This window comes from Balaenoptera acutorostrata, chromosome 17 (genome assembly GCF_949987535.1).
Source record: "Balaenoptera acutorostrata chromosome 17, mBalAcu1.1, whole genome shotgun sequence".
In the NCBI taxonomy this organism is placed as follows: Eukaryota; Metazoa; Chordata; class Mammalia; order Artiodactyla; family Balaenopteridae; genus Balaenoptera; species Balaenoptera acutorostrata.
The window spans coordinates 25,635,537-25,654,715 of NC_080080.1; the positions used below are offsets into that span (position 1 = coordinate 25,635,537).

Genomic DNA, 19,179 nt, shown 5'->3' on the forward strand with positions numbered 1-19,179 from the left:
CACTATCTATAGTTAGCTGGGTTACTGGTTGATGGCATCAACTGATTTGAGATGTTTATTATAAAAATGCCCTTGAGCATATTCCTGGGTTTCCTAATCTCAATCAGCCCTCCTCGTTGTCCTTTTGCCACAGACCCTGTACTTAGTTGCAAATTTAAGGCAAATGCTAAGAAAGTCTTTTGAAGGACCCTAAGTATAAACAGTGGGTCAAGTTTTAAGGATACTACCTCAGGGCAAGTCAGCAAGGAGGGATTACTTGTCACTTTACATTTCGTCTTCAAATATATAGGAAATGCACTTTTAAAATCATTTTGGAGTTTTAAAACATTTACATTTTGTAGCATAGGTGCTAGCGAGAGCATAGTTCATTCTCTTTTACTTAAAAATATGTGTCAAGAAATTTTTAAAAATCTATATATAGATATAGAGATCTATCTATCTATCTATCTATCTATCTATCTATCTATATATCCTGAATTCACTTATTTGGCAGCTCTTATGTACCATGCGTTTTTTTTAAGGGCCAAGATAATGACATATACCTTTTTGTGGCCATAGTTCCTAGCACAGCTTTTGGTACATAGTGGATCCTTAGTAAAAACTGAACTGAGATGAATTGATTATACTAAGTTAGTAAGACTAGCCTTTAAATTCCCTGAACTAAGATACTTCATTATCATCAGGAACATCAAGAAGTGTTTTTTGTTTTTTCTTCAATTGATTCCTACCTAGTCTCATTAAATTGTTTTGTACAATCAAATAAATGTATATACTAGGGAACTATTGGGTTAAGCATTATTAATGTTCTCAGTTTTGAAGTTGTTTCATTGTGGTGTTGTTTATCTTTTTTTTATCTATTTACTTTTATTTCTTTCACTTAATTTTTAAAGTTTTATTTATTTCTCTTTAATTAAATGAGAGGATACTTAGTCATTTTTGAAAAACAACCTTAGTCCCATTCTCTTGTATTCCAACAAGTTCTCTTGAGAGAGAGAAAGAGGGTGGAGTTATAATTGTTAAGTAGGGTCTTACACAAAACCCCAGGAAAGCCATGGCCAGAAAAAAATCTGATAAATAACTGTGTAGGAGGAAAGTATTATATAATCCGAGGTCATGTAGGTTCCATACCTATTGTCTTAGGTTGTTTTTTCATTTTTGTTTTTGTTTTGTTTTGTTTTGGTTTGGTTGCTATAACAAAATACCAGAGATGGCAGAGATGGGGTGGTTTATAAAAAACAGAAATTTATTTCTCACAGTTCTAGAAGCTGAAAGTCCAAGATCAAGGCTCCAGCATGGTCAACATGAGAGTTTTCTTCTTGGTCCATAGCTGGTACCTTCTTGCTGTGTCCTCCTCACATGGTGGAAGGGGAGAAGGGGTCACTCTGGAGCCTCTTTCCTAAGAGCACTAATCCTATTTATAAGGGCTCTGCCTTCATGACCTAACCACCTCCCAAAGTCCCCACCTCCTAATGGCATCATCTTTGAATTTCGCCAGAATGCATTCAGACCATGGCAACTGTGAAGGCTTGGAAAGTCATTGTTTGTATACACAGACATTAACTATAGCCCCCTCAGTTATCCTCCAAATTTGAGACCTGGGCATGAAGGTGACAGAATATAAATGGTTTGCCATCTCCAAATTAATGATATGTCAAATAGCATCATATTTAGAACCAAAGAAAAGCTCATTGTTTTTATCACAAGTTCCTAATTCTATTGGACATATTAAGGTGTTCAATAATTTTTACGGTGAACTAGGATTAAGAATTGAGTAAGGTTTGTTTGTTTGTTTATTTGTTTTGAGTGCCTCTATTTGCTATACAGTATGCCAAAACAGTATATTATTTAATTACTTGCTGCAAGATGTTCTTCTACACCAGTCCTATGCAAAATGGTAAACTTTGGGAGTCTTTTCTCAGGATAAAAATTCTGGATTTTTTATTAAATGGTTGTACCTAATCTGAAGCTTTATTTATTTATTTATTTATTTATTTATTTATTTATTTATTATTTTTTAATTGGGATATAGTTGCTTTACGATGTTGTGTTAGTTTCTGTTGTGCAGCAAAATGAATCAGCTATATGTATGCATATATCCCCTCCCTCTTGGACCTCCCTCCCACCCCGCTCCCATCCCTTCCATCTAGGTCACCACAGAGCACCGAGCTGAGCTCCCTGCGCTATACAGCAGGTTCCCACTAGCTATCTGTTTTACACATGGCAATGCACATACTTTTTAATGTCAGTGTTTTCATCATGATTGTAAAACACTTTACACATTATTGCAAATATGTCCTTCATTACTTTGCCTGGGAAGGTATAGCTTTCCTTCTCAAAATCTCCTTAAATGAGACTGTAGTCTCATTTGTCTGAGATCCTTGAAGGTGAGACAGAGTTTAACTCACAAGGTCTTTTTTAGCTGCATGATTCTATACTTCACGACCTTTGTAAGCCTGTTGCTAAGGTAATGAGATTCCCAAGAGGCTTCTTAACATTAAGAATCAGCAAAACTGCAAGTTTTACAGATCACTTTCTTCTAACCTACACAGTTCCTCTGTGAAGTATTTGAATTACAGTGTCAACTGTTGTCAGGTCAGAGATTGATTAATGAGAATTTCCATGTCACTTTAAAGCCAGATGTTAGTTTTTGGCTGGAAATCTGATTGAATTTAAAATTAGAGTCTATTACTTTAGGCATCAAGGATCAAAGTTATTTGATCACTAAAAAAAGGTGTTGAAAGAGTCCTGCTCTACAAATTTCAACCACTGCCATTTAAACCTATATTTCCTATTTTATTCTCAACTCACTGCAGGAGAGCCTTCCCAAGTGCTCTGCTTAAATTTCATCTGACCTCTCATCCTCATTTAGTTCAGCACCTCTTCTCCAGTTTCTGATTTCTTTGCCTCCACAGCAGGGAGAAACAGCAGAACCAGGTTGCTACTCCATGGGTGCCAGCCTCTTACCCTGGGAATAGATACTCATTCTGTTCTCTCCAAATTTAGTTGTGAATGATGCACAGTACTTAGGTGACTCCCACCGGAGGCAACATTTGTTAAAGAAATCTCAACCCCACTTTATATTCGAAGAAACAAAATATCGTAAGCTAATAAAATCCAGAATCAGTAGGATGCTAACTAAGTTCTTCTGGTGTTGCATTGAGCTTTCAATGGTAAGTTGTATTCTATCCATCAGGAACAATGCAGGTAACAAATGGCACTTTCACACTGGCCATGTATGGGCAGATCTTAAGGAAACCAACAAGGGGCTATGCAGTATCCATGGCTGGTGACAGTGGGGAGCCATTATCACTTTCGTAGCACTCAGAGGATAGCTGTATGGAGAGGCGAGCCTGACATAAGCGTGCCTTTCAGTAAAAAAGAACACAGCCATTCCATGTTGATCCAGCAGAGAAGAAGATGGGGGAACATACCTCTACTGCACTCTCCTCCCAGCCTTCTCATCTTCTCTCCTGCCAGTGTGGTTTGTTTCCTGACCACTGGTTACACAAGCAGAAAGTCGAGTAGTATAGGAGCCTGTCTATTATGGGTCGATGTGGTTCAGCCTTTACTCCCACCCTCGGGGCACAAAACTCTGGGCAGTAGAGGGTAAAGAATTGTTCTCAAGGGGTAAACAAAATATCTAGCACAAATTTCCTGCAATTATAAGACAACTATAAAATTTAAATCATTCAAAAGACATAGCTGGAATGTGTTACTCTATGATTTTCTGTATATATAGTTCTCTATAATTATGAGAATTTGTGATCACCTATATGGTTTACTAATAGAACCACATACTTTTGTATGCTAATTTTTATTACCTACCTTCTTTCTTGATATATTCCACAACTATTCTTGACCGTTGGGCTCTGAGAGAAGGTATAGTGTGTAAGTACTCATATTCTGGAACCACCATCTGCGTTCAAATTCCAGGTCTGCCATTTAAAATTTTGTCACTCTAAGCAAGTTACTTATCCCTTTGGGGTGCATAGGGCTGTGTCAAGGTTAAATGTAACAAGTGCTTAGACCTTTGCCTGACACGTAAATGATATATGAATATTTGTCATCACTGTGTGTATAGACACTTGAAATGCAAAGTGGAATAAAAACTCATGGGAAGAGACAAATGAGTAAATAAATTATTATAGTAAAATGTATGGACCAATGTAAGTATTCCTAAGGCCTATAGAAACCCAAAGAAGGAAGCAAGTGACTGTAGTTACAAGCTCAGGGCAGTCTTTATGGAAGAGGTATAGTTTGACCTTGAGAGACGTATAGGAATTTCTCCAGGTGTTACAAACTGGGAGGATGTCTTCTGTCCCAGCTGAGATGTCATGCCTTAGGTCATGTAGGTGTGAAAGGGAACAGCGAGTGTCTTGACATGCCTGACACTTAGGAGGCTAGTAGGAAAATGGTGGCAGACTGCGTCGGAAAAACAGGAAAGGTTTAGATCATAAAGGCCTTCCATAGTAAGGAATTTGAAGAGATCCAAATAGTTTTAAAATCACGCTGCTACCATAAAGGTGGGATTAGTGTGTTGAAGCATTCAAGACAAAAACCTCTCTTAAAATTAATGTTTCTGTCTTTTCTGTTCCAATACTGGAATCAAGTTCATATGTTTCTTTCCTGCATTATTCCAGTGCCTGGCTCACCGTATTCTCTCCATCCTTTCTCTCAAGCAACACTGAACAATGGAAAAGAGTGTGGTCATTGGCGTCAAGTAGATGTTGAGTAGAAACTCACTTGAGCTATTTCTACATATTTGACCTTGGTTAGCCTCTCAGAACCTCATTTTTTCACCTATAGAATAAATAGTGCCTTGCTCTCAGTGTTGCAATAAGAGATACATGAGTAAACAGAGTTACAGTATTTAGCAAACCTCCTGTCAAATAATAATCTCTCAATAATGGCAGCTAATAATCTTATCGTTCTGAGACCTTTAGATAGCCTAGTCCCTTACCTTGTTTACTAATTGTTTGCCAGTTTTAAGTCACTTATCTTAGCTTTGGTTCCCTAGGAAACAAAGACTGAGGAGAAGCTTATGGACTAATGAGGAGTGCAATTCCGAAATAGCAAGGAGTAAATTAGAAAATCAACATTGATATAGCACTACCAAAAAATTCACAGACCTCATTCAAATTTCACTACCCCAAAATGTCTCTTTTTCCTTTCTTGTCAGGATTCAACCCATGAAACTTCAGTGCATTTACTTGTTGTGTCTCTTTCATTTCCTTCGATCTGAATGAGTTCCTCATTTATTCCCTGTCTGTCATGACCTTGATAGCTTTAAAGAATACAGGCCTTTCATTCTGGAATATGTCCCTTAATCTGGGTCCATCCAATCTTTCTTCATATCCAGACTTCAGCTATGCATTCTTTTTTTTTTTTTTAATATTTATTTATTTATCTGGCTGCATCAGGGTCTTAGTTGCGGCATGCGGGATCCTCCCATGCGGCACGAAGGCTTCTCTCTAGTTGTGGCACGTGGGCTTAGTTGCCTCACAGCATGTGGGATCTTAGTTCCCTGACCAGGGATCGAACCCACGTCCCCTGCATTGGAAGACAGATTCTTTACCACAGGACCACCTGGGAAGTCCCCTCAGCCATGCATTCTTGACAGAAATGATGCTCCTTATTTTAGTGCATTGCATCAGGAGGCAATGTCAGTATAATCCACACTGGTTATGTGATCCTTGATCACCTAGTAAAATTAGTGCCTTCTGGGTTTTTCCATGGTAACATGACCAGTTTCACCTTTTGGATTCTCTTCACCAGAATCCAAAATCTCTGTGATGGCTGTCAAATGTTGATTTTTTACTTTTAATAATTCCACATTTTTTAACTGTCATTCTACATGGAGACAGAGTGTTCTCTACTCTTCCATTTATTTACCCATTTATTTATATCAGATGGATTTATGCATTTGAATTTTATTCAGTTAGTTGTAATCCATCATTATCGTTGTTTTGATGATTAAGCTGCCCTAGAATGGCTAGTGTAGTTCCTTCAAGCTGGCCTCTATGTCTTTTCGATGTGTCCCCATCATTCTTTAAGCACTTTTCTTGACAGAACAAGGTGTTCCAGTTTTGTCTTGTACTTTTCTTTGACCAACCCTGGAAGCAGACTTCCTGGTTCCCTTTAGTGAAGAATGGTATTTGGACACCAAGATGTGGGCACTCATGTACTTGTTGCTATGAGTACTTATTGCTTTTAGGACTCAGTGGATGGGGCTAGAAAATACATGTGCATTATGTGTGACATAATACACACAATCATCTCTATCTATGTATATCTATATTTTAAACATTAATTAACACCAATTTCTCCAATTTTAGTTCAACCCCTCAGAATTTTGTAGCCTTCCCTTTTTCCACATCCCCTTTTTGATAGTGAGAAGTCTAGTTACCCTTATCCTCAATACATTTATGACTTGCACAGTCCCATAATATATACTTAATCTTACAACCTTACTGGCTGCTTCCTTGGCCTTGTTTCTACTTGTTTGGCCTCTAGCCACACTGTCACTTACTTGACCTCACTACCTCCTCAACTCCTGATACCACCATCACTGCCTCTGCTATAGGCTGAATATTTGGTACCCCTAAAATTCACACTTTGAAACCTAATCCCCAATGTGATGATATTTGGAGGTAGGGCCTTTGGGAGGTGACTAAGTGATGAGAGTGGAGCCTGATAAATGGAATTAGTACCCCAGGAGCTCCCTTGCCCCTTGTCTACCATGTGAGAACACAGCAAAAAGACATATGTCTGTGAACCAGGAAATCGGCCCTCTCCAGATAGCAAATCTGCTGACACCTTAGTGTTGGACTTCCCAGCTTTCAGAACTGTGAAAAACAAATTTCTGTTGTTTACAAAGCACTCAGTCTATGGTATTCTCCTATAGTATCTTAAATGGACTCAGACAGCCTCCTAACCCCAACCAAGCCACCCCACCTAAAGAAAGAGAAGGGAAAAGACTTTGTATCTTTTCTGATACTGCTCTTCTCCTTCCACCTGGGATACCTTTCCTTCCTTACTCTTCCCCAGTTCACACAGTGAAATAACTCTAAGATAGTTCAAGGGTCACCTCTTCTGTGAAACCTTTACCAATTTGCCAACCTCCGATTCGAGGGGACTTTGCTGTACCTCCTTTGTGCCCTCATTTAAGGCATAGGCTACATCTTATATGTCTTTATATCCCTAGTGCCTAGTATTATTTTTGAAACAGAAACTAAATAAATGTTTCATAAATGGGTAATTAATGAATGGAAATTTCTTTGCAATAATTTGGTGATTAAGACTTTAGATTCAGACAAACCCTAAACTCTGCTATTCATAAGTTTTGTGAAATTGGGCAAGTTAACGTCCTGTCTGTTTTGGCTGTTATAACAAAAATACTATAGACTGGGTGGCTTATAAACAACAAACATTACAGTCTGGAAACTAGGAAGTCCATGATCAAGGTGCTGGCAGATTCAGTGTTTAGTGAGAGCCTATTTCCTGGTTCACAGATGGCTGTCCTCTCCCTATGTCCTCACATGGCAGGATAGGCAAGGAGCCTTTTGAAGTCCTCTTTTATAAGGGCAGAGATGCCATTCATGAGGGCTCCACCCTCATGACCTAATCACCTCCCAAAGACTCTACCTCCAAATATCATCACATCAGGGATTATGTTTCACCATATGAATTTTGAGGGGACACAAATATTCAGTCTATAGCATTAATTAACTTTTCTGACCTTTATTTTTCTCGTCAGTAAATAGAGATGACAATAGTTCCATCATATGGTTGTTATGAGGATTAAATTATGTAACAAATGTGTTTAAAAAAATATTTTCACAATGTCAATACAATTTCAATGTTCAATAAATGATAGCAGCTATTATTAATAATTGATTTTTGTACAAAACTCTATTATAACACTGATATGTTGCATATGAATTATTTGTTCAGATATTAGTCTTGCCTCCTGGATAGAAAAAAATTTCAAAGGCAATGATATACAGTAGGTATGTGTTTATTTTCCTTACTGCCTATTGTCTTTCAGTCTAAGAGAGTATTGCAGCTTCAAAATTACACCTTCATTTGAAAATATATTCTTGATTTAAAGAATTTTGCATTAAAGTAGCAAAGAAGAAAATAAGGTTTCAAAATAGTAGAGTAAGCACTTATTCTCAATGCTAACCCAAAGATGATAGAAAACATATCAAAAAATATACACTGATGCTTAAGAATAGGAAGAGAACATTTCAGTTATTATAAGGCCATAGGGGATCTCTGAGATAAATAAATATAAATAAACATATACATATATATATATATATATATATATATATATATATATACACATATGGAATATAGAGGTAAGCTGAGAATTTCATAAACCAATGCCTCCATTGGCTGCTGTTGCTGTAGCTTCTGCCTAGGAAGCCATTGTTCATCAGGGCCAGAAGCCACCATGGAAGAGGCCACTGGCAATCCTGAGAAACTGTAGTAATTGCTACAGAGGAAAATATTTCAGCTACAGAGCCAAATGCCCAGACATGGAATCGGAGTCGAATGCAATTATCAAGAGGGGTCTTCATCCCAACTCAGGATGAAGACCATAAAAGTGGACTGCACCACAGATCAACAGAGGAGATAATTTATACCTAGAAGTATGACATGATTCTGACATTAGAAGAAATAAGCCTGAAGTTTACAGAAGCAAGCAAATAAAAACATTTATTTGACAGCTTGTTCAAAACCAGCTGTTTTGTTCTTCCCCCAAATAAATCCCTCCTGCACTTTTCATCATAAGCTTGACAACCATTATGATTCACCAAATATATTTTCAAATATGCTGCTTCAGAAGAAACTTTAGTCTGCTGCTCTTGAAGCACACTTCTGCTTGTACCCAAGGAAACAGTAAAAAGAAAAAAAAATTAAATAATTATACTAGATATCCTCACAAAAATAAAGGGGGAAATTGTATCCATGAAAAGATAATAGGAGGTTATGAAACAATAAAAAGTAATAAATCATTAAATATTCAAGAAATAACATAATTTTTCAGTATATAGATTGAATTAGAATTAGATAAAAGTACACAGTGAATTAATAAATTTGAATTTATAATATATAAACATATTTTACATATATAATACTTCTAGAATGCAGAATAGGGAATTTTAAAAATGAAAACTTGAGAGATCGAGCAACATGAAGGCTAAATCTGAAAGTTCTGATGTTTAATGTGAAAGAGTTCCAGAGAGATGAGTGTGTATAAGAAATAATATTTTAAAAGAAATAATGGTAACAATTTCTTAGAACTGAAAAAAAAAAGGTACAAGTTATTTGACAGCAGAAATCTATCAAGTACCAAGTTAAAAAAAAAAAAAATTTAAGAACAGATACCTAGGTAGATGATAGTGACATTTAAAAACAGCAAGTCTAAAAAAGAATCCTAACAACTATGGGATGGGAAGAGAGGGAGCAGGGAACAGATTAATTACAAAGAGAATTAAAATCAGTTTGTTATATTTTTTTTATCAGGAATACTGGATGGATAAAAGACCAGGGAAAAATATCATCAAAATGCTGTGGGAAAATAATTCTGAATTAAAATTCTATACCTTACCGATTATCACTCAATATTGAGGGCAAAAGAGAGACATTTTCAGTTGAAGAATAACCTAGTCTTTCAATAACAGAAACAATTTCAGTAAGGTATAAGAGTGATAAAATTTTCTGAGCCTAACAACAACGTCATCCCACCATCACCTAGCACTTTAGCCCTGCTATTCCCTGCTCATCATCCCACCCCCCACCAGAGCATCCATCACCTTCTAAAATAACACTTATTTATTACTATTTGTGAACTTCCAATGGAATATACACCACCGAAGAGCAGGAATTATTGTCTGTTTATTCATTGATCTAGTCCACATAGTACCTAGAAGAGAATCTGGCACATCATGGGTTCTCAAATAAATATTTGCTGAATAAATTGAACGACACAATGCGGTTTGAATTATGTAAGTGAGCTTGATTCAGCTACCAGGAAATGTGGCACAATTCATACTCTGGAAATTTAACACAGTTCTTTTTATTTTTTTGAATTTTTGAATTTTATTTTATTTATTTTTTTATACGGCAGGTTCTTATTAGTTATCTATTTTATACATATTAGTGTATATATGTCAATGCCATTCTCCCAATTCATAACACCACCCCCGCCACTTTCCCCCCTTGTTGTCCATATGTTTGTTCTCTACATCTGTGTCTCAATTTCTGCCCTGCAAACTGGTTCATCTGTACCATTTTTCTGGGTTCCACATATATGCGTTAATATATGATATTTGTTTTTCTCTTTCTGACTTACGTCACTCTGTATGACAGTCTCTAGATTCATCCATGTCTCTACAAATGACACAACTTCGTTCCTTTTTATGGCTGAGTGATATTCCATTGTATATATGTACCACATCTTCTTTATCCATTTGGCTGTCTATGGGCATTTAGGTTGCTTCCATGACCTGGCTATTGTAAAGAGTGCTGCAATGAACAATGGGGTGCATGTGTCTTTTTGAATTATGGTTTTCTCTGGGTATATGCCCAGGAGTGGGATTGCTGGGTCATATGGTAATTCTATTTTTAGTTTTTTTTAAGGAACCTCCATACTGTTCTCCATAGTGGCTGTATCAATTTACATTCGCACCAACAGTGCAAGAGAGTTCCCTTTTCTCCACACCCTCTCCAGCATTTGTTGTTTGTGGATTTTCTGATGATGCCCATTCTAACTGTTGTGAGGTGATACCTCATTGTAGTTTTGATTTGCATTTCTCTAATAATTAGTGATGTTGAGCAGCTTTTCATGTGCCTCTTGGACACCTGCAGATCTTCTTTGGAGAAATGTCTGTTTAGGTCTTCTGCCCATTTTTGGATTAGGTTGTTTGTTTTTTTAATATTGAGCTGCATGAGCTGTTTATATGTTTTGGAGATTAATCCTTTGTCCATTGATGCGTTTGCAAATATTTTCTCCCATTCTGAGGGTTGTCTTTTCGGCTTGTTTGTAGTGTAGTGTCCTTTATAGCTGTTAACAGTTGCCTTATGTACTGAGGTGCTCCTGTGTTGGGTGCCTATATATTTATAATTGTTACATCTTCTTCTTGGATTGATCCCTTGATCATCATGTAGCGTCCTTCCTTGTCTCTTGTAACATTCTTTATCTTAAGGTCTATTTTATCTGATGTGAGTATTGCTACTCCAGCTTTCTTTTGATTTCCATTTGCATGGAATATCTTTTTCCATCTCCTCACTTTCACTCTGTATGTGTCCCAGGTCTGAAGTGGGTCTCTTGTAGACAGCATATATATGGGTCTTGTTTTTGCATCCATTCAGTGAGCCTCTGTCTTTTGGTTGGAGCATTTAATCCATTCACATTTAAGGAAATTATCGATATGTATGTTCCTATGACCATTTTCTTAATTGTTTTGGGTTTGTTTTTGTAGGTCCTTTTCTTCTCTTGTGTTTCCCACTTAGAGAAGTTCCTTTAGCATTTGTTGTAGAGCTGGTTTGGTGGTGCTGAATTCTCTTAGCTTTTACTTGTCTGTAAAGTTTTTGATTTCTCCATCGAATCTGAGTGAGATCCTTGCCAGGTAGAGTAATCTTGGTTGTAGGTTCTTCCCTTTCATCACTTTAAATATGTCATGCCACTCCCTTCTGACTTGTAGAGTTTCTGCTGAGACATCAGCTGTTAACCTTATGGGAGTTCCCTTGTATGTTATTTGTTGATTTTCCCTTGCTGCTTTCAATAATTTTTCTTTGTCTTTAATTTTTGCCAATTTGATTACTGTGTGTCTCAGCGTGTTTCTCCTTCGGTTTATCCTGTATGGGACTCTCTGCGCTTCCTGGACTTGGGTGGCTATTTCCTTTCCCATGTTAGGGAAGTTTTCGACTATAATCTCTTCAAATATTTTCTCAGGTCCTTTCTCTCTCTCTTCTCCTTCTGGGACCCCTATAATGCAAATGTTGTTGCATTTGTCCCAGAGGTCTCTTAGGCTGACTTCATTTCTTTTCATTCTTTTTTCTTTATTCTGTTCTGCATCAGTGAATTCCACCATTCTGTCTTCCAGGTCACTTATCCGTTCTTCTGCCTCAGTTATTCTGTTATTGATTCCTTCTCGTGTATTTTTCATTTCATTTATTGTATTGTTCATCTCTGTTTGTTTGTTCTTTAACTCTTCTAGATCTTTGTTAAACATTTCTTGCATCTTCTCGATCTTTGCCTCCATTCTTTTTCTGAGGTCCTGGATCATCTTCAGTATCATTATTCTGAATTCTTTTTCTGGAAGGTTGCCTATCTCCACTTCATTTAGTTGTTTTCCTGGGGTTTTATCTTGTTCCTTCATCTGGTACATAGCCCTCTGCCTTTTCATCTTGTCTATCTTTCTGTGAATGTGGTTTTTGTTCCACAGGCTGCAGGACTGTAGTTCTTCTTGCTTCTGCTGTCTGTCCTCTGGTGGATGAGGCTCTCTAATAGGCTTGTGCAAGTTTCTAACACAGTTCTTTTAGAAATTGTCAGAGAGGGTAGACAAAATTAATTAAGGTCATATAATTTCAATTTGACAAATATAGCAAATTGAATTGAATATATTTTACTGATTTATCCTCTGTGAGGCTGGATATACTTATACTGAATACTAAAGCAATAACATTAGAAATCAGCAGCAAAATGATAGCCTAGACCCATACATTTAAAAACACCTTGAAATTATTTATGAGTTAAAGAGGAAATCAAAATGGAAATTATAGACTATTTAGAAGTGAACAAAAAAAGGTCTAAATATCAAAACAGTACTCTGAAGAAAATTTATAGACTAAAAAACATTTTTTTAAGGAAACAAGAAAGGCTGAAAATAAACTAATAAAAAAACAAACCCTAAGACTTCAGCTCAAGAAGGTGGAGAAAGAATAGCAAAATAATGCAAAAGACAGTTGAAGGTGGAATCCAAAAAGATAAAAATGAAAGATGTTTAAATAAAATCAAAACAATAGAATTGATTAGCAAAATGTGGTTCTTTGAGTAGACTAGTAAATTTGACAATGTTTTGTAAGTATGAGGCAAAGAAAACTGGAAGACTAATCACAAATAAATAGCACTGGGAGTGAGAAAGTTCATGACATCTTTGTAAAGTAATATTTAAAGATTTTGTAACACAATTCTATTACTACTAAACTACTAACTTGGAAACTTTGGAAAATTGCACTTCTCTAACATATATATAAGTTGCTAATATTGCCCCCCCCCAAAAAAAATAACTTTAATAGTAAAATAACCTTAGAAGATATTGAAATGGTAGTCAGATACCTATCTCAAAATTATACCAGACTCAGTCAGCATTTTTGGCAAATTGTCACACTCAAGGATCCAATTTTCCTGTTATACAAACTAGTCTAAAAGACTAGTGAATGTTGGAAAATTGCTAACCTCTTCCCTTGGTGTTAAGTCTGGATAGGAACAGCACAAGAAAAATGATAGACTAGTGTCACTATGACACAGATAAAAACAAATATCAAATCAAATGCAGTGTATTAAAGAAATCATTATAACTATGTTTTCTGCTAAGGATACAAGGACATTCAAAAATATCTCCAATGTGACAGGGTAAGAGAGTGTCATGGACATATATACACTACCAAATGTAAAATAGATAGCTAGTGGGAAGCAGCCGCATAGCACAGGGAGATCAGCTCGGTACTTTGTGACCACCTAGAGGGGTGGGATGGGGAGGGTGGGAGGGAGGGAGATGCAAGAGGGAAGAGAAATGGGAACATATTGTATATGTATAACTGATTCACTTTGTTATAAAGCAAAAGCTAACACACCATTGTAAGGCAATTATACTTCAATAAAGATGTTTAAAAAAAAAAAAAGGGAAGAAAGTACTTTTACAATGAAAAAAATCTAAAAATGAGCAAACCAAGTGATCAAAGTTATATCACCCAAAATGGGACCAATTGACATTGTTTGTCTCCAGATAGGTTTGTACAGAGGAGGACACAACTATTCCTATATAGTATTCTTGACACCCCTCCAAGATAATCTGAGTGTAATCATGAGAAGACAATAAAATAAATCCAAATTAAAGGATAGTCTATAATACAATTGGCCTGGATTCTTCAAAAATGGCAATGTCGTGAAAGACTAGTGAAAGGCTAGGGAATTGTTCTTTATTAAATGAGAATAAAGAAACATGTCAGCTAACGTGATACCTGATTGGATCCTGGATCTCTCTCTCCCTCCTCTCTCTCTCTCTCTCTCTCTCTCTCTCTCTCTCTCTCTCTCTCTCTCTCTCTCACACACACACACACACACATCACACACACATAAACACATACACAGAGCTATAAAGAATATTATCAGGACAGTTGGGGAAATTTGAATATAAACTATAAGATAATAATATTGTATCAATGTTAAATTTCACGTGTGATAATTTTATTGTGATAATGTAAGAGAATGTCCTCATGCTTAAGAGTCACATGTTGAAGTATTTAGGAATGCTGTATTTCCCACATCTGTAACATAATTGTTTAGTTTACTATCTTGAACTAGAAGTCCCAGTTGGTAGCTGATAATAAAAGGATAAAACAATAGTTTTAATTAAAAAAAAAAAAAAATCTCCAAAATTATTCTTTGGTTAAAAAGCAGCAAGTTATAGAATATATTGACAGTATAATACAAGTTACTATATATATATATAAAGCAATACTACCTAGATTTTGTGAAGAGAATTTTTACATTTACAAAAATACAGATGTTGATATTACATAGTACATATATATGTGTATTATTATAAAAGCATGTGTAAAGAACTGGAAAGATACACAACAAATTGGTGCTAGTAGATTACAGAAGAACCAGGAATGTGTGATTGTTGGAGTGTCAAGAGAGACCGTAACTTTGTCAAAGTTTTATTTTTTAAATTTAAATTAAAATTTTTTTTGCTGTTGTTTGAGGATGACTGTATTAATGTGATTTCATGTAACTTAAAAACCAAAACAATTACCACAGTAATCTGCAACTGACATTCCTAGATTCACAAGGAAGATCCCAGATATTTGGAGTTTCCTTGAGCACATGTCAAAAGGGTGTTTTTAATGTGCTCTTAAGAGATTTTTTTTTTCAACCTCCTTCAATTTAATTAATCCACAAAACATTTGTTGAGGAACATATCTGGGTAATTTGGAATGCAAAATTGATTCCTGACATAAGGAGCTTTTTGGGGAGTCTAACTGGGGAAGTAATTCCACCAACAGGTACTAGGGAGTGTGGCAGATCCTGTGTGGAGGGTATTCACTGATCATTTTGGGAGCACATAGGCAGAGAATATCACCTTGTGTCCTGGTTTCAATCTAAAGATTTCCTGTATCATGTACAGATTACAAAAATAAGAAAAGTTTTTGAGATTTGGGGAAAATACATATGTATATACATGTGTGTATGTATGTAGTACAAACAGAAAATCTGAATCTTGTTCGTAATTGTTCTGTTAGGAACAACCGCATTAGCTCCAACAACCTCAGTTTCCCTATCTACCAAATGAGAGAAATGCACTAATTGTTCCCTGAAGACCATGTCCTCAAATTATGTCCATAACAGTAGTAAGAGAAAATTAAGATTGGAGAACATTTTCATCTTTTGCTCTGAAATATCTTGGCTATAGAGAGTGTACATCTCTTAAATTTGCTGTGTGGATATCATATGCCTGAAAGCCTTGAAATCTGACATATCATCTATTTTTACAGAAATTGAAAAAGAAAGTTGTGGTGATCCTGGTACACCCTTATATGGAATTAGAGAAGGTGATGGATTTTCTAATCGTGATGTTTTAAGGTTCGAATGCCAGTTTGGATTTGAATTAATTGGAGAGAAATCCATTGTTTGTCAAGAGAATAACCAATGGTCTGCAAACATACCCATCTGCATCTGTGAGTACCAAATGCTTTGCTTCCAGATAGCATATGTTACCCTGTCCTTGCATATAATTGCTTTTGTAATTAATTGCAAAGAACTGGAACTGTGTAATTATTTTTGAACGAGTAGCACTTTTCAACATTATCTTTAACAAGTGTGCTTATGCCAAATTATAAACTTCATTGCAGATTTAAATAAAGTTAGCACAGTTCACTTGGTAATGGCAAAGTATAGTCTACATATGTCCTCATAACACTTTATTGGTGGAATTTTATACTTTATAGATAGAATACTTCTTATGGAAATTATACATCTGAGCTAATTCTATTAGGCTCATTTATTTTAACAAGATAGTATATGCTTATTTGCAATCAGAAACACTTAAAATATTTAAAGCTTATATTCTATGTATAATGCATTAACTTATTTTTGCTTGTAGATGCTCACACTAATGCCTGCTTAAGTGCCATTTATTTATATTGCACAGAATAAAATTCATTAATGTTTGTGATATACAATATGCTTGGATTAAAATAGTGTGTTTCTTCACATACTTTAAAGCGTTCCAATTTAGCTGCAACAAAAATATAATTTGTTTTATCTGTTGATGCACTTTTAGGTTAAATTAAATACTATCTTCATTACCAACAAATACAGCTTACCAGGTGTGAATGCAATATTGAAAATTTTGCATTTAGTTTTGATTACAAATGATATCATATAAGCTCATAATCATGAAAGTAAAAAATAATTTTCTTGTTTTAAAATATGACTTTTCATCTGTATCCAACTTATAATGATCATGCTTTTCATTTGTGAAATCCTTTATTCCCTACAAAGGCATTAGCACAAACTTTACTTCAATATATAACTGGTTTTTAAAAAATTTAGCAGTTTTCAAGACCTGCATTTTATCTGAATTTTAATTTGTGCTGCAAAACACACATATTCCTTTATTGAAAGTGTTGATTATTTAACATTTTAAAAATATTTAACATTTTTAAACACATACTGAGAACTTTTAAAGTGAGTGGAGGCCAAACGTTTTCAAATATATATATATTATCTTTTTTTCCTCTGTGTAATAGATCTTTTTTTTTAATCCTTCCTCTACTTTCTAAATGTTCTGTGTGAACCTTTAAATCATATTTTTTAAAAGCTAAAAAAATAAATCTGAGGGGAAATAAAGACTAACCTTAGTATGGTATGGGAGTTCTTATTTAGTTCTTTTTCCAGCGTTAGCCCCTAGTGGCAGCTATCATAAGTGTTAATTCATCTCCTTATCTGTGTTATAAGCTATCAGAGCATCCCATGACCATGGTAGAAGTGAAGTTCACCTAGTTACTGCCCTCACTCCAAGTTTTCTCCAGGTTGTATTATCCCAGTTATGTTAATACCTACATAATATTTGTGTGTGTTTGTTTTCAGTCATTTCGTGAGCATTATTGTTTTCTTTGGAAATGTCTATATACTTCTCCAATATTTTTTTAAGCACAGAAACTAAAACTTTGCACTGCACTCTAACATGGACATGATAAATGTCAAAATAAACTGCTGTTATTACTCCAATTATATTTTTGTGCATATTTAAGCATACAGTAATTCAAAGTACTAGTAGCCTTCCTTAATGATGTGCAAACAATAACATGTTTTTTTCTGTTTTATAAGATAGATTATATTGTTTAATATTATTTTTTTCAAACTGCTAATTGATTATTATAATTGTTGGCTATGGCAAAATGAGGTAATTTGAATTATTTGAGGTAATAAATTTGAAAATTTATTGTTTATAATCTTCCTATTTTAACAGTTCCTTGCCTCTCTAACTTTACTGCACCAATGGGAACAGTCCTTTCTCCTGATTATCCAGAAGGGTATGGAAATAATTTAAATTGCATCTGGACAATAATCTCTGATCCGGGGAGTCGGATACACCTTTCTTTCAATGACTTTGATCTGGAATCCCAGTTTGACTTCCTTGCTGTTAAAGATGGAGACTCTCCAGACTCCCCAATTCTTGGAACCTTTACTGGGGCTGAGGTGCCTTCTCATCTTACTAGTAATAGTCATATACTACGATTGGAATTTCAAGCTGACCACTCAATGTCAGGACGTGGCTTTAACATCACTTATAACAGTAAGTTTAATTTTTCCATATAACATATTTCTACACATTAGAGCTAGAAAGGAATCATACAAAACAGCTCTCTTGTTCCACAGATAGGAAACTTGAATAAGTCATATACATAATTTGTATCAGGGACAATCTTTTAGCCCTTGATTTCTAGCCATATTTTTACTGCTTACTGTGTCATTTCTCTTTGTGAGAGGCCTGATATTAAGGAGATATATTTCAAATATAATTACTATATCAACCAATGTATTAGCTTATTCTATTAAATCTTATAAGCATAATCTCAAACCTACTGTACATAACATATTTTGCTCTGTTATTGGTATGCAAACATAAAAGGGGGATAGATCCTTCCTTCAAGATATTCATAAACCAGTAGAGGATTTTAAACAAATAATGACAACACAGAGTTATAATTCCAAAGACAAAATTAGCTAGACTATCAAAGTATCACAGAGAAGGAAATCACTAATTCTGGGGCAGTAGGTTACTGAGCTGACTTAGCAAAGATGCTACGGGGGGGAAAATACCTTAGTGATTAAGAATATCAGCTCTAAGGTCAAACTATGCAACTTCAAATCTTGACTTTGCTACACTTTTAGATTTAATAACAGAACCTCAGTATTCTCATCCGTAAAGTCATACTGGGTTTTTGTAAGGAGCTGTCGATGAAAAAAATAATCAGTGGTCAATCTAAGAAAGAAATGAACATTTTTTTCCAAGCCAACCTGTGGATTATAACCTGGGAGACAATCTTTCAGAAAGCTCTGAGGACTGTTCCACCTGTTAGAGGTCAAAGCACAGTTATGTAAGTTTTTGAGACAAAGGGTTATAGTCAAATGACCTGTTAACAGTTTACACAATCCAGATCTGCACGTCCAAAGAAAGTAGTGGGTCATCGTGATCCCTTATGAGATTAAGAAGGAATGTTATCTACTAAGGAGGTCTGGTTAATGCAGATGAACAATACACACTAAAGAGGAAGGAAGAAGCCCAAGAGGGCAGAGAAAAAATTTATGTTTAAATTTTCATCTTGCCATAAAATATGAATTTTATTTAATCAGAGCAAATAGGGTGATGCATG

The 19,179-nt window shown here is 35.4% G+C and overlaps 1 protein-coding gene across 3 annotated transcripts in view; it reads left to right on the forward strand.

The window, feature by feature from the left end:
- Positions 1-19,179, forward strand: part of CSMD3 (CUB and Sushi multiple domains 3) — a 1,183,499-nt gene that overhangs the window by 705,191 nt on the left and 459,129 nt on the right. For all 3 annotated transcript variants that reach the window (XM_007188796.2, XM_007188797.2, XM_028168178.2), the window contains 2 exons: positions 15,793-15,975; positions 17,772-18,098. In XM_007188796.2, coding sequence (XP_007188858.2) covers positions 15,793-15,975; positions 17,772-18,098 — 510 coding nt within the window. The remainder of the gene's footprint in view (positions 1-15,792; positions 15,976-17,771; positions 18,099-19,179) is intronic.